We start from the raw sequence: 15,727 nt of genomic DNA, 5'->3' as shown, positions 1-15,727 counted from the left end.
CTTCTTGAATGGAATAATAGTTATTTATGCCTTGCCAAATACTTTCTGTAACATGAGTCTGATCTGTTTCCTACTCGGCTGACCAGAGTTCTGTTGCCCTTAGAAGTACTGATGATCAGACCTGGGGTCTGTAGACTCCTGTGGACGGAACAATAAAGTCCATGAACTTGCATGGGGGAAATTATATCTTTATCTCACTAACCTCTAACGGAAATAAAGCGTTTCCTTCAGTTATGAAACGGAGGCAACAAGTTACAAGTTATCTGTGGCTCTGTCACCAAAAGAAATTACACATATTTTCGTATCGAATAAATTGGTGCAAATATCTTGATGTTCCTTACTACTTCAAAACTACAGAGCTGCTGCCAGATCTTAAGAAATACGTATTACTGGGGCGCCTGGGTGGCGCAGTCGGTTAAGCGTCCGACTTCAGCCAGGTCATGATCTCGCGGTCCGTGAGTTCGAGCCCCGCGTCGGGCTCTGGGCTGATGGCTCAGCCTGAAGCCTGTTTCCGATTCTGTGTCTCCCTCTCTCTCTGCCCATCCCCCGTTCATGCTCTGTCTCTCTCTGTCCCAAAAATAAATTAAAAAAAAACAAAACAAAACAAAAAAAAAAAAACGTTGAAAGAAATACGTATTACTATATCACAATTAAAAATATCTTTATAACTTTTCTCATAACTGGCTTCCTTTGTGTCTTGTATATTTTATGTATTTTAAAACATTTTGAGAAAAGGTCTGTTAAATTTCACTACAGTGCTGTGTACCTTTCATCTATGGCACACAAAAAGGTGAAGAACCCTTGACTGTGGAATGTTCTGGTAGGTTTTTTTTTTTTTTTCTAAATCCATTACATCTGTTATATATGGAACATATCCATCGTGTTCCAGCATAATGAAATATCGTTCCCAACATTTTTAGAGTGCTTCAGTTCTACGGGCTTTTACAATTCATGAAAGGTAAAAAGGAGGACACATGAGAGAAGTTTGCGAACCTGTGAAGCCCAGCTTATGCTCTTCCCGAGGAAGTGTTCCAGTGCAACGTTGGAGGGCTTTGCACCTTAAATGTCTATATTAAGAGGTTCCCACCAAATGTGCCCCCAGCTCTTTTTCCCACATGTGTGCAAAAAGACATGCCCTTTCCTGCTTGGATTCCATTCCAGCACCACGGAATTCACATTCCAGTTTTCTTTTCTTAGTGGTAACTTCTTTCCGACAGTGAGAAACTTGGCTCTCGAGATCTAGGATGATTTACTTGCTTAAACCTAGTACACGTTTACAACAGTTTCAGAACTGCTAACCCAGACCACTGCGAGACACAAATCTGTGCTCGCGCACAGGCCTTTTTGTCTTTGGCAATCGAAACATGGTTTCTGTGGCTTCTTTCTTCCCCGCCCCCTGTGTGGGGTGATGCGACTGTCCTGTAATAATTCTGGGACCAACTCCAACACGTGGGGGTGTTCCCCACACAAATAAGCAATTCTCCCAACCCAGAGAGGGTGCCAGGCCCCACAGGTCAAGGGCTCAAGTCCCACAAGATGGCTCCTGTCCCACGTCACACAGCAGTTGGCAAGCCCGGGCCATCCCCTGTGCTTCAGACTCACTGGCTACAGATTGCAGGTTCCTGGTACCTTGGGTTCATTAAGGTTTCTAGAGCAGCTCAGAGAACTCAGAGGAACATTTTTCTTACTGGATTACTGATTTATTATCAAAGAACATAACTCCCGAGCAGCCACACAGAGAGATGCACAGGGCACGGTGTGGGGAAAGGGCACACCTTTCTGTGTTCTCTACTCTGGGCACCCGTCTCCTAGCACCTCCCTGTGCTCATGGACCGGAAAGCTCTCTGAGCCCTGTTCCAGTGGGTTTGTATGGAAGCTTCATTATGTAGACCAGATTGATTCAATCACTGGCCATTGGCCACTAACTCAACCTCCAGCCCCTCTTCCCTCCCAGGAGCCTGGTGGAGGGGGTGGGGGGTGTGAAACTGAGAGGCCCAACCATCTCATCACGAGAGTGGCTCCCGGGGAACCCAGCCCCCATCCTTTGCTGCAGTCTAGAAGTCATCTCATTGACAGAAACTCAAGTGCTGTGGAAGGGGGTCCAGTATGAGTAACAAGGCACCCATTTCACCTTTAAGGCTCTCAAACTATTTCAGGAATTGCAAACAGGATCCCAATTATTTTCACGAAAGATGCTCTTTGCTCTTCTTGCCTAGGAAATTCCCAGGGTTTGGGGAGCTATGAGCCAGGAACCCTGAAGGAAGAGCCGGCATGTGTTTATTATAAACCTCAGTATCACAACTTGTAATATCGTTAGATTCATTTGCCACAGCAACATTCCATCTTCCCCTTATACCCAGTTCAATTTTACTTTATTTTTTATTTGGGGGGAGGGAGAGAAAGAGAGGGCAGAGAGGGAGAATCTTAAGCAGGCAACATGTTCAGTGCGGAGCCCAACAGGGGGCTCGATCCCACGAGCCTGGGAGCATGACCTGAGCTGATATCAAGAGTCGGACATTCAACCGGCTGAGTCTCCCAGGAGCCCGGTTCAATTTTTCTTTTATACATAAGGTAAAATGTACTTAAAAATTTTTTTTCTAACATTTATTCATTTTTTTTTTCAACGTTTATTTATTTTTGGGACAGAGAGAGACAGAGCATGAACGGGGGAGGGGCAGAGAGAGAGGGAGACACAAAATCGGAAACAGGCTCCGGGCTCTGAGCCATCAGCCCAGAGCCTGACGTGGGGCTCGAACTCACGGACCGCGAGATCGTGACCTGGCTGAAGTTGGACGCTTAACCGACTGCGCCACCCAGGCTCCCCAAACATTTATTCATTTTTGAGAGACAGAGTGTGAGCAGGGGAGGGGCAGAGAGGGAGACACAGAATCTGAAGCAGGCCCCAGGCTCTGAGCTCGATGTAGGGCTCAAACTCCTAGACTGCGAGATCAGGACCTGAGCCAAAGTCGAACGCTTAACCAACTGAGCCACCCAGGTGCCCCTGGTAAAATGTACTTTTTGTAGTATACAGTTCACTGGGTTTGGCCAGATGCACAGAGCTCTGCGCTCACCCCTGCCGCTCGTCATACAGTGGTTGCATCACCCCCAAAATCCCCACTTCTCGTCATCCACTTCTTCCCCAATCTACTGCACTGCACTTCCCATCGCAACTCGAGCCAAGAATGAATGGCTCCTGTGGGCTACCTCTCTGCACCGGCATCCAGGGCACAGAGGACACAGACACACGTGTGGCCTCATCCAAAACTAAATTCATAGTCATCTACCTCCACTTAGGCCCTTTCCCATTCTCTGAAATGATGACATTCTCTCACCACCACCACCCTCCCCCCCCCGCCCCCCCCCCCCGACAGGCACAAGCTCTGCCCCTCACCGTCAGCCAACGATCTCACCTTCTACCAGAAAAATTAATGCCAGCAAACAGTAAACACCTCAACTTCCCACCACCCAATCCACTCGGGGCCCTGCATGGGCCACCCCTCCTGTCCTTTCTTCCTCTTACAATGTAAATGCTGTCCCTCCTCTTAAGAAAGGCCCGTCCCCCTACCTCTCTCTGGATCCCACCCCTCCCCACCTTCACGGGATCCTTAGCCATCACGTTTGTCTTCTCACATTTTTCCATTTCTCCCTGCTCGAATCCACCTGGAGTACCATCCCCCACCCCCACCCCCTTCCCCTACACAGCCAGACACCGCCGGAGCACTGCCTACTTGCCCTTGCCTCCTCAGTGCCCCCACCGCTCACCGGCACCTCTCCCTGGAGGGCCTCCACCAACATCTCTATGCTCCCCAGGCTTCAATTTACTTGCTGTCAGCAGATTCGGTTCAGGGGAGCACACCCTCCTCCTTCCAAATGCTCCCCTCTCATTGTCTTCCCGTTCCTTCTGGTCAGTTTTTCCTCAGTCTCCTGTTTTAGCTTCTCTCTCACTTTGTTGGGGAAATCTGACAAAGGCTCTCTCCTTAACCAAACATGAGTCAGCTCTTCTGAGTCCATTCCAACTAGGCCCTGACCTTGGGCGCTGTCCTTGGTCTGCCGAGTCCAGTTTTAGCAAGAATCCTGCCGGGTCAGTTTAGTGAAAACACCCACCCTCGGTATCTGATCACTACAGCATGCCTCCAGCAAGAATCCTCGCTGGCGAGTGTGACTCTACCAAGTGTCAGGGAGGGAGCATTTCTTCTAACCTTCACGGTCCTTCTAGCTGGACTAAGAATCAAACTGAGATGGGAAGGATTAACAGGAGAAAGTCCAATTGAATCCACACAGACCTGGAAATTCCAAAGACAGTCAGGCGACGTGATGCTTTTATGAGCTAAGGACGGGGTAGACATCTGAGCGTATAGAAGGGACAAGGCCATAAGCAGGAAGGGGAAAGATGTCTGGAGGTCACCCAATCATGCAGGTGAGTTTCTTAGGTAAAGAGGAATCTCCGTTAATAGCTTTCTTCTTGGTATAAGCAGGCAGGTAAGGGGGAAGTATAGAGCTTTACCTGAACCCGCCAGGTTTTGGTTGCTTTTAACTCACACTAACGTTCATGCCAAAGTGGCCCACCTTGGGTGGTCTGCCCCCTTGCCCCCCACAAAAGAATCCCACTTGCCTGTAATGTTTCTTAGTGATTTTGCATCTGCTGACTCCCACTCTACTTGTCCTTGCTGTATTTGGAACTGGGCTTGATCTCCCCTCCCTACCGCAAAATCCAATGTAGGCTCTTTTTTATTCTGAAATTATTTCTTAATGTTTTTATTTATTGTTGAGAGAGAGACAAAGTCGGAGAGAGGAAGAGAGAGAGGGAGACAGGATCCAAAGCGGGCTCTGTGCTGACAGCAGACAGCTTGAGGCAGGGCCTGAATTCAGGAAACTGTGAGATCATGACCAGAGCTGAAGTCAAATGCTTAACCCACTGAGCCACCCAGGCACCCCTGCGGTAGTCCCTTCTTGGATAAAGTCTTCTTCATCATCTTTAACAAGGGTCATGAATAATTTTTCTTTAACAAAGTAGGGGGAAGGGTGCGAAGAAACTCTTAAACTCTGTAGGTCGAGTGTAAAAACAGGTATAAGAAATCACAATAAAGATCAAGACACACATTAAGGCCCAGCAATTCCCTGTTGGCTCACACACACGATGATAAGCTTGCAAGCAACGCAGTGACAGTTATAAAGGTGAAGAATTAAACATCCAATTATCTGTCAACAAAGGAATGCATAAGCTGTGGGGTACTGATTCTGAAGTGGAAAAGAATTTGCCATCACAAAATATGCCTCTCTGACCTAAGGATGATCTTGAGCTTGCTATTTTTTTTTCAATGTGTACTTATGATTGAGAAACAGAGAGAGAGAGAGAGAGCACGAACAGGGGAGGGGCAGAGAGAGAGGAAACACAGATTCCGAAGCAGGATCCAGGCTCTGAGCAAGCTGTCAGCACAGAGTCCGAGGCGGGGCTCCAACTCACAGACCCCTAGATCACGACCTGAGCCGAAGTCAGACACCCAACCGGCTGAGCCACCCAGGCGCCCCCCTGAGCTGGCTCTTTTTCAGAAATAGCAGACGTAAGAGAATGTCTCAAAACTGAGTAGACAAAACCCTTCTGTACGAGACGTTTGGCTACATTAAAAGGGAGATCTTCAAGTGAAAGGGTGTCTTCCTCTCTGTACCAGGAAGAGTGGGATGACTAAGTCCCTAGAAACTTATGCAGGGAAAAGGGGAGGGCTTAAATCTGCATAACTGCCCCACTCTTGTTTACTGGTGCTTTTTCTGGCAACCTCCCACAACTGCACGTCCCTCCCTCCCACTTTTGTATTTAGCTGGTAACAGTATTTAAAGTGATGGTGGCTTGGGCCATTTCAGGGTTACTCAGTCTCCCTGGGTGTCTCCCATTTATACAGAAGGTATCCAAGTTATTAAATTTGTTTGTTTCTTTGCTTGTCTTTCCCTGTTAACCTGTCTTTTATTACACAGGGATCTCAGCCAAGAACCTATAAGGGTAGAGTGAAAAATATTTTCTCCTCCTCTATAATTCAATGGGATAGCTTACAGCAGTTAAAATGAACTAGGGAGCTACATATAGCAACATGGATAAATCTTGGAAATATCATAGTGAGTTAAAAAAGCAATTTGCAAAAAGGATTTGTTTGGGATGATAGCATTTATGTATACTCTAAAAACACACCAAATGATAGTATATATTCTCATGGAAACACACGGATGCAGTAAAAGTTTTAAAAACATGAACAAGAAGCATGCACATCAGCGTCAGGATTATGTTCCCTCTGTGGAGAAGGTGGAAATGGCACCGTTTTTGTCAAATGTTTGTTTCACTTCTTGAAAAAACAAATGGGCGGCTCAGTCGGTTAACCAGCTGACTTTGGCTCAGGTCATGATCTCACAGTTTGTGAGTTCGAGCCCTGTGTCGGGCCGTCTGCTGTCAGCATAGAGCCTGCTTCAGAGCCTCTGTCCTCTCCACCCCCCCCCCCCCGCCCCTATACTTCCCCCTCAAAGATAGACATTTATTAAAAAATTTTTTTTTAATGTTTATTTTTTGAGAGACATAGAGCGTGAGTGGGGGAGGGGCAGAGAGAGAGGGAGACACAGAATCTGAAGCAGGCTCCAGGCTCTGAGCTGTCACCACAGAGAGGGGCTTGAACTCACAAACTGCAATATCATGACCTGAGCCAAAGAAGGATGCTGAACCGACTGAGCCACCCAGGCACCCCCAAAATAAACGTTTAAACAGATAAACAAACCTCCAAAACTATAGGAAAAGTGGGTTGTGGGCATATGCACTTTCTTGTGTATTAGAAATATTTACTGATGAAATGTTAATGTTATGACTTTTTAAAGTATGTGATGTGTAATCCATGTATGCTCTGGATTTTCGAAGTAGGCTTGCTTTTAAAATGCTACGTTCGGTTTCAGATAAATCATACTGCAGAACAACTTTATGGCTTTCTTAGGAACCTGTCAAATATAGTTGCACGTAATTAAAGAAACTGGTCAATTCTGGGAACATTCACCAACTCCACTAGGGTCGAGTTGCCCCTGAGATAGCAAAAAAAAGAGAGAGCCATACCAGTGAAGACTGATTCAACGGGCTCAAGATGAAACTTGGGCTTCTGTATTTCTAGAAAGCTCCCCCAGATGATTCTCATGTGTAGCCTGGGCTGGAATCTGGTTTAACACGCATGACTTGGAAAGTGAAAACTCAACTCCTCTTAATGCAACCTTTCAAAAGCCTAACCACTCACTTGTCTATGGTAATGATCCACGAATGTGCATCCCTGCTCTCCCTGCCACGTCCGCCCCCAATGTGTTTGGCTTTAAACAGTTTTTTTGTGTTGAACAATAACAAGGTTCAAAAAAGCTTTTGAACGATGCCCCATCTTCATCCAGCCCACTTCTCGACTTCCCCCACAGGTCACTGCGTCAGGGTCTGTGCTCACAGCTCAGAGCCTGGAGCCTGCTTTGGATCCTGTGTCTCCCTCTCTCTCTGCCCCTCCCCTACTCATGCTCTGTCTTTCTCCCTCTCAAAACAAACAAACCAAGGATCATTAAAAAAAAAAAAAAAGTGGCATGCTCTAGTGACTGAGCCAGCCAGGTACCCACTAAGTCCTTTTTGACATACAAGTCCATTAAAATCATTTAGTAATTCTACAACTAAATAATTAGGGTGCTCACCCTGGGTAAGCAGATTTTGATGGTAACTTTCTTGTCCTTTTTGCATTAAAAAAATTTAACCAAGTAAATTTAAAGATCTAACTGGCTTCATTCAATGATTCATGAATTAGGCAGCATCCCATCTAGCAAGGGGAGTGCCACTGGGATAAATAAAAGAAAGGCTTTTAAAAGCAGAGAAAGCATTTAAAAAGAAAAGAAAGTAATTTATTAACAAGGAATGTACTTAGGCAAGGCTGCCCTCCCTCCTAAGGGGAGCTGAAAGGGTCTATCAGTAAATTTCTTAGTCGGACCAAGAAATTCCAAGTTGACCTGTTAAAGGCTACATTCCTGGTTGGCTGGCGGGGGAGTGGGGGAGTGGGGGGGGTGGGTGTTGAAAACTGCAGTTAAGTTAGGTATTAAGTCTTGGCTTACTGCTGTGCGGCCCTTAACCTAAGCGACATCATTTTTAGCCTCTGGTTTTCTTTTCTTTCTTTTTTTAATTTTTTTTTAACGTTTATTTATTTTTGAGACAGAGAGAGACAGAGCATGAACGGGGGAGGGGCAGAGAGAGAGGGAGACACAGAATCCGAAACAGGCTCCAGGCTCTGAGCTGTCAGCCCAGAGCCCGACGCGGGGCTCGAACTCACGGACCGCGAGATCACGACCTGAGCCGAAGTCAGACGCTTAACCGACTGAGCCACCCGGGCGCCCCTGCCTCAGGTTTTCTAACAGCATTGACTCAACTTCACAGATCAAGAAAGGGTAAAATAAGATTATTTTATGATACAATTAAACACGTGTAATACTAAAAGAAGGATCTTTTAACTGTCAACAAACCAGAATATCCCACTCTCCGATTCTGCTGGGAACTACAAAGTATTTTAAAAGTACATCAGTACAGTGAGATATAATCAGAATGGTTAAAATAAAAACCGTAACAACAATACCAGCTGATGCTAAGTGTTAGGGTCAGGCATAAGGCAGGGTAAAGATAGGAGTCAGAGGCTAAAAAATTTTAGCAGTCAAAGGCTCTATTTGGGAACTAAGGTCTCGGGCGAGGTTCCGTGACTCTGGGAGAGGGAGAGAGGGAGAGAGGGAGAGAGGGAGAGAGGGAGAGAGGGAGGGAGGAGTCAGGGAAGTCTCGCCCAGGTGTGGTGGGGTGGGGTTTTTAAGCTGCAGCGGTTCCGGGTTTAGGTCCAGGTGGGCCTTTTTCGCGTCAGGTCGTGCTGTCGCTCGGTGATTGGTTGACCTCCAACTCGTTCTGGCAAGCAACTAGGGGCTTTTCGTGGGGTTGCACTGGCAAGATGGCCGTCCCCTCTACTGTGGTTCCAAGGACATCCTAACAGTAAGGATGAGGATAAACTGGATGTCCATACACTGCTGTTAGGAACGTGAAATGACCCAGCCACTCTGGAAACCTGTTCAGCAAGTTTTTTCCGATCGTGCAATTACCACAACTGTGTTCTTCACTATTTACTTAAGAGATGAACATTTAAGGGGGCACCTGGGTGGGCTCCTGGACTTCGGCCCAGGTCATGATCTCCCGGTTTGTGAGTTCCAGCCCCGTGCTGGGCTCTGGGCTGACGGCTTGGAGCCTGGAGCCTGCTTTGAATTCTGGTGTCTCCCTCTCTCTCTGCCCCTCCCCTGCTCATACTCTGTCTCTCTGTCTCTCAAAAATAAATAAATGTTTAAAAAAAATTTTTTTTAAAGAAATGAACATTTAAGTTCAAACAAAAACCTGCACACCAATGTATACAGCGGCTTTATTCATAATAGTCAACTGGAAACAACCACGTCTTCCATTGGATGATTGGTTAAGCACCCAATGGTATACCGCTCATGGCATGGGGACCCACTTGGAACCCCAGAGCTGGCAGAAAGATTGTTTTAATCTGAAGACATCTGAGATTCAACAAATGCAGGAAAAAGTCTTCTTGGAGGTTCCCTGATCTGGCTCAAAGCAGTAACTTTGGGGAAAGGAGGGTGCCAGAAATCCTCTCTTGGGGGAGTTTTATGGAAAGTACTTGTAGAGACAAATATTATCACCAACTTTCTTATCTCTTGTCTGTTCTCCTAAAAACTCATCTGTCTTTCCTAAAAGAACCCTATTTGTTTTTCTCTTAGGATCAGTTTCTGCCCCTTTCCTTTTCCCTAAGATATGAAACCTTTAACCTTTTAAAGAGTCAGCTAGTTCTTCTGTTGGCTCCCCTACTCATACGAAATAAACCTTTTCCTTGAGTTAATGTTTTCTGTCAGTTTAATTTCCAGACTCTGGCTACAGAACCCAAGAGGGCAGAGGAAAAGTTTTTCAGTCTGGAAAAATGGAATATCGCTCAGCAATAAAAGAAGCAAGCTCTCCATGTCGGCAACAGCTTGGCAATAACCTGTTTCGAATCTCAGGACTATTATGCTGAATGCAAAAAGCCAATCCCAAAGGTTATAAATCGATGATTTCATTTATCTAACATTCTTGAAATGATACAAGTATACAGATGGAAAACAGAACCACTAAGTTACAGGGCCTTAAGGGATGTCCTGTGGTTAAACAAAGGTAACACAAAGGATCTTCGTGAGGATGGAAGTGTCCCGTAGCTTGGCTGTGGTTGTGGATACCCAAACATATGCGTGATTAAAACTGCACAGGACAAAATATATAAATTACATGTAAAACTGGAGATATCTGAGTAAGTTTGATGGATTGTCTCAATGTTAACATCTTGGTTGTGATACTATACTGTAGTTTTTATAAGGTGTTACCACTAGGACAAATTGGATGAAGAGTATGCAGGAGGTGCCTGGGGGCTCAGTCAGTTACTGTCTGACTCTTGATTTCAGCTCAGGTCATGATCTCAAGGTTGTAAGATCGAGCCCTACATTGGGCTCTGCGATGGGTGGGCCATGGAGCCTGCTTAAGATTCTCTCTCTCTCTCTCTCTCTCTCTCTCTCTCTCTCTGCCCCTCCTCCCCTTGCACACACACACTCTAAAAAAAAAAAGAAAAGAAAAAAGGAGTATGTAGGATCTCTTTGTGTTACTTCTAACAACTGCATGAGAACCTACAATTATCTACTGAAAATAACATTTTAAAAAATTCTAGTGCCCTCCCCCCCAAATTAAATTAAGCAAATTACTTTAAAATTAGAGAAACCAAATGTTATAGCTTTACCATGACAGAAATTCACATGGCTTATGAAGATTATGTCAACAATCTAGAAGAATTTAACGAATAGACATTTGAACATTGAACCTCTTATCATTTGTACCTGTTTCTAAAACATGTCAATTTAAGAAGTTTTCCAGCAGGAAGTAGGAGTGAAGAGGGGCAGGTCCTCCGTGCCAAGGTCTCGTATAATAATAAATAGGAGCTCAAGGTTAAATGCCAAGGTGTTTAATTATGCTCACTGCTTGTTAATTAACCTAATCAAAACAAGAACGGTGATTTTTGTGATGTTTTGATGCTCTTTGGGGCCGACGGATCAACGTGGTATATAAACAGTTCTGCAGGTTTATGGGACAATAGTTAACACAGAGAGGGCCCTATTATGTAATCAGCTGGCCACATTTTTCTCAGGCTCTGTGGTAGGCGGAGGGAGAATCCTTCCAAGACAGCTAGTTTCCTTTACAGCAAAATGTGAGAAGACGCGGAGATAAGAGGATTGGCTTATTAATGCCACTGTGTCAGTAATGGTCATAAAACAATTCTTCAGGACAGCAGATGATGCAATGTTTCTTCTCCACTTTGTTAACAACTCAAGGACTCCCGTCTTCCTCTACGCAGACCTCTTAGAGAATTCCAACTAACTCTAGGATATTTATTTTAAGATCTGACTTAAGTACTACATATCTCATTCGAGATTTTAAATTGATCCTTTCTTTGCCTTCCTATCTCCGAGCCAAAGCTTCTACACCAGAACCTCTTCAACCTCTGCTTGCTTTCTCCAAACACAGCAGCTTCGGTTCCAGGCGTTCTCCAGAACTACTAAAAAGGTAACCTTTCCCTTCCATCGGTCTCCGCCTCCTCCCGTATCTAAAGGTTCCTAACAATGCCACCGCTTTCTAGAAGAATAGACAGAGACTGTCTCAGGAGTGGGTGAAATAAACCGAGACAGGGCACAGTGCTGGGAAATCAGCACAAAGGAGACCTGTTCACCTTTACATGGCCTTGGCCAGGCCAACAAGTTCTCTTTCCAAAACGGCCTCTGTTTCCAAAATCTTACAGGGTGGGATTATCAATGAACTTAAAAATGTTTAATTGTGCAATTAACTCGGGTCCAACACCTTATCAGCTACTGGGAATTTCCCTCCTTCTCAGGGAAACCAGGCTGGGTAGCAGAAAGAACAGCTAAACCAGAATCAAGAGACCCGACTTCCAGACCAGGAGTCGCACACTTAAAATGCCTCCAGGGACAGGTGGATAGTAAGAGGAGGGAAGGGAGCCTACGAACCTAAGGCAGTTCTCTAGCCTTAAACAGACCCAGTTGACACCCTGCCTCAGCGTGCATTCCAGCATCTCCATAAGCTGGTCCTGAGTTCCATCTCGCCTCTGCTCCCTTTGGGTTGTTTTCTTTACACAGCATGAACTGTGCTTGTGCTTTTGCTCTTACTCTGAATAAAGTGTATTTGTCACAAATCCTCCCCTAAGGGATGTCCCACATTAATTCTCGTCTTGACTTTGCCTGTCTTCAGCATTCACCCCACATGGTCTGTAATGTACTCGAAAGGCTCAGACCTGTATCTGATTTTTCTGTTAGTTTCTGCTCCGATTTTTTTTTTTTTGGCTAGTTGCCAGATCCCTTTCCTGCTCAGCTTCCAAAATGCTTCCAGTTAGAAGTTCAATTCACACTTTTAGAAGTCTGAAGTCTAAAGCAGAATGAATCCTTTTCGTTTTGTTCAGGTCATCACACTAAGAGGTGGTAGGCAGGATTCAAACTCCGGTGCTCGGATTCCAAGGCCTGTTTCTAGAAGTCCTAGAAAGTCTAGAAATCCTTTATAGGATTAACTGAACACGGAATCGCCTCAAAAATACGTTTTTAAAATGATCTCTTGAAAAACATCAAGGTGCCTAAAATGCTTTGGAACCACAGGTAGACTAGGTCCATTCCCCACAAACCAGGTTGCCCCAACAAAATGGACGTGTTAGTTCTAACGCACGTGCAGGGATAAGAGAGCCCTTCTGAGAAGGCAGGCATGGCTGAGTGCCCAAGCTGTGACCTGACTGTTGTGTGACAACAGCACCTTGAATACCGTCCTCCCCTTCCCACCCCCCAGTTCCTCAGCTGTGAAATGAAGCCACTAAGACTTGCTTAATAGGAACAGTGTACAGGGTGGTAGATGTAAGATGCTGTCCCTGGTCTATAGAAAATTCTCACTAAAATCTGGCTTTCCATTTGTCTTTGATATCAGGGACCAAAATTAGCCCTAATTTGCAATTCTCTACTCTCCATACCACTTGCTATGACAGCAATAAAACTAGATTATAGCTGACTATGTACCTCCAAAGCTCAAAACCTTCAAAGACCCCTCAACAACCTAAAAGATAAACTCCAAAATTCCTTAAAATTCCCCAGGCCCTTTCGTTGCTGTGTCTTCCCCAATTCTCTTTTTCCCCTAAAATCTAAACCCAGCTCCCAGAGAGGCTGTCTCTCCCCTAATGGTCCTGTATACCGCTCCCTCCTCTGAGCCCACAGGCAGAGTGTGGACCCTTGGGATTTGTACGTCACCTACATAGCAGATTAGTTGGATATAGTTCTAACTTCCCCACTAAAAGATACACTTCTTAAAGGTCAGTGTTCATGGTCTTTATTGTATCTGCCATACTACCCAATGTCTCACGCATGGCAATACAAGCTGACATTTAATGACAGCTGACTCTATGCCAGGCACTATTTTAAGTGCCTCACATCCCCCTATAGATAGGTACCATTATTCTCCCCATATTACAGATCGAGAAACTAAGATCCACAGAGATTCAATAACCTGTCCAACACTGCTAGGGAGTGACAGAGCCTGTGTTCAAACCCAAGCAATCAGGTTGCAAACCCCACATTCTCAACCACTATGCTACATAGTCAACATCCCGTCAATTACATTAGCTGATGAATGCAAAAGAGTTTCAGAAACTAACAAGGACAACCAGTCACAATAAACCATCAAATCCAAACAAAAGAGATCTCTGGCATGGCTAAGGAAGAGAAGAAGGTAGCAGAGCACGAAGGGCAAGTGTCCCATCAGGCTAGAATCTGAACACCAGCTCTGTCACTTACTTTCTAGCAAGTCACTCTGAGCAAGTCACTTGATCTATTCCGGCATTAGCCTCTGCAGCCAAAAGATTGATGAAACTAGTACTCTGGAAGGTAGTTTTTTAAAAAAAATTTTTTTTTTTAACATTTATTTATTTTCTGGGACAGAGAGAGACAGAGCATGAACGGGGGAGGGGCAGAGAGAGAGGGAGACACAGAATCGGAAACAGGCTCCAGGCTCCGAGCCATCAGCCCAGAGCCTGACGCGGGGCTCGAACTCACGGACCGCAAGATCGTGACCTGGCTGAAGTCGGACGCTTAACCGACTGCGCCACCCAGGCGCCCCTGGAAGATAGTTTTAACAATTAAATGAAATGATGCAAATAAAACACCAAGAACACACACCTGCCACACCCCGTGTGGTCTAAAACTGTGTTGGCTCTAACACAAGAGTCAAATTGTGAAATCCTGGGAACTGTCTTTCCTAAACTACTAAACAACAATTATAAAATAGTACTAAATAGTACCATAGAGACTTAATTTCTTTGCAACAATACACTAAGACGACTTTAGAAATCTTCTTAATACCTCAAGTCTGTAAGACAGTCAAATAAAATTAATTATCTCTAATTACACAAGGAGAGTTCTGCCTCCGGGCATGGCACTGAAGTGGCAGCTGAACAGCCTTTAACTCCTTAGAGCAAATGCAAAGGTCTACAGCCAAGGTCTACAGATGAACACTAATGAAGTGTTCTCACAAACAGAAATGTATCCAAGTGTGAGAGGGTTCTAGAAAGCCTACCCAAGGAAAAGCTGAATAATGGAAACATTTAATGTAATGAGAAAAGCCCCACACAGTATCTTTTAAAGAATCCACAGTTTGTATCCGTCCAGAGAGCGGAATTAGGTACAACAGGTGGATATTCCTGGGAGGCAGGTTTCAGTTCAAGTTGAGGAAGCCGGAGGGAAATGGGCTCCCCTGAGCAGTGCTGAGCTCACCCATGGGAGATGCTCTGGCCCTGGTCATGAGATAAGGGGCTGAGGGAATTCTCTAACTGGTTGCGAAGTCTGACCAACTCTGAGGTCCCTTCCTAACTCTGGAGCAGGGCTGAGTTAGGGAAGACGGGGAAACGCACCGCTCAGAAAGAGACAATTTTTCACAATCTTTTTGGGGGTGGTGGTGAAATGTAATAATTGGGTAAAGTTGGCCTCGGAGAGGGGGCACCTCTGCAAACTGCCCCTAAGGATCCGAGGCTCAGGGCCCAAAGATTTGCAAAGGACATCTGGGAGTCATGGCACTCCGACTCAGGGCAGAATGCCTGCTCCCTCAAAGAAGCTTCGAGAACATCTCCCAGCCCCCTTTTCACCAGCTGCTACTCCCGGCCCTTCTTACAGAAGCGGAGGCCGGCTCGCCCAGAGGCCTGGTGGGAGGTCGGCCCTCGGTGGAGGGTCTGAGACCGACCCGGAGGAGAGAAGGAGGCTAGGACCCGGGACGTGGAGAGGGCTCCTGGGTCCCGTTAGAAGACCCCGCCGCCGAGGCCAAGGTCGTCTCAGACCCCCAGGGCGACCGCCACCAGCGCACTCACCAGCGCGCTTCCGCGCAGCAGCCGAACCGCCGCTCCCTCCATGGGTGTTGCAGGAGATGCGACTGTGCCAATCCAGCGAAGTCCTTTCTCAGCGCCTCCGGGCCCAGGGCCAGCGCTTAGGGGCGGGGCCTGAGGGCGGGGTCAGGCCCCGCCCCCACCCCCAGCACACCTCCCTGGCTCCGCCCCCTGGTGCCTACGGAACCTCAAGAGAGACATACAGCTCCCTCTCCGCCTTTGCC

At 46.1% G+C, this 15,727-nt stretch overlaps 1 protein-coding gene across 3 annotated transcripts in view; it reads right to left on the bottom strand.

The window, feature by feature from the left end:
* ACADSB (acyl-CoA dehydrogenase short/branched chain) overlaps positions 1–15,645 on the bottom strand; it is a 37,068-nt gene extending 21,423 nt beyond the window's left edge. Inside the window, exon 1 of one of the 3 annotated variants that reach the window (XM_003994477.6) lies at positions 15,489–15,645. In XM_003994477.6, coding sequence (XP_003994526.1) covers positions 15,489–15,530 — 42 coding nt within the window. In that variant the 5' untranslated portion in view covers positions 15,531–15,645. Of the gene's footprint in view, positions 1–3,762; positions 4,044–15,488 lie in introns of those variants that run through there. The other 2 variants (XM_019813952.2, XM_019813953.3) reach the window with 2 other exon arrangements.
* Between the last annotated feature and the right edge of the window lie 82 nt (positions 15,646–15,727).

Source organism: Felis catus, chromosome D2 (genome assembly GCF_018350175.1).
Source record: "Felis catus isolate Fca126 chromosome D2, F.catus_Fca126_mat1.0, whole genome shotgun sequence".
NCBI lineage: Eukaryota > Metazoa > Chordata > Mammalia > Carnivora > Felidae > Felis > Felis catus.
This window is presented reverse-complemented; position numbering and strand designations above follow the sequence as displayed.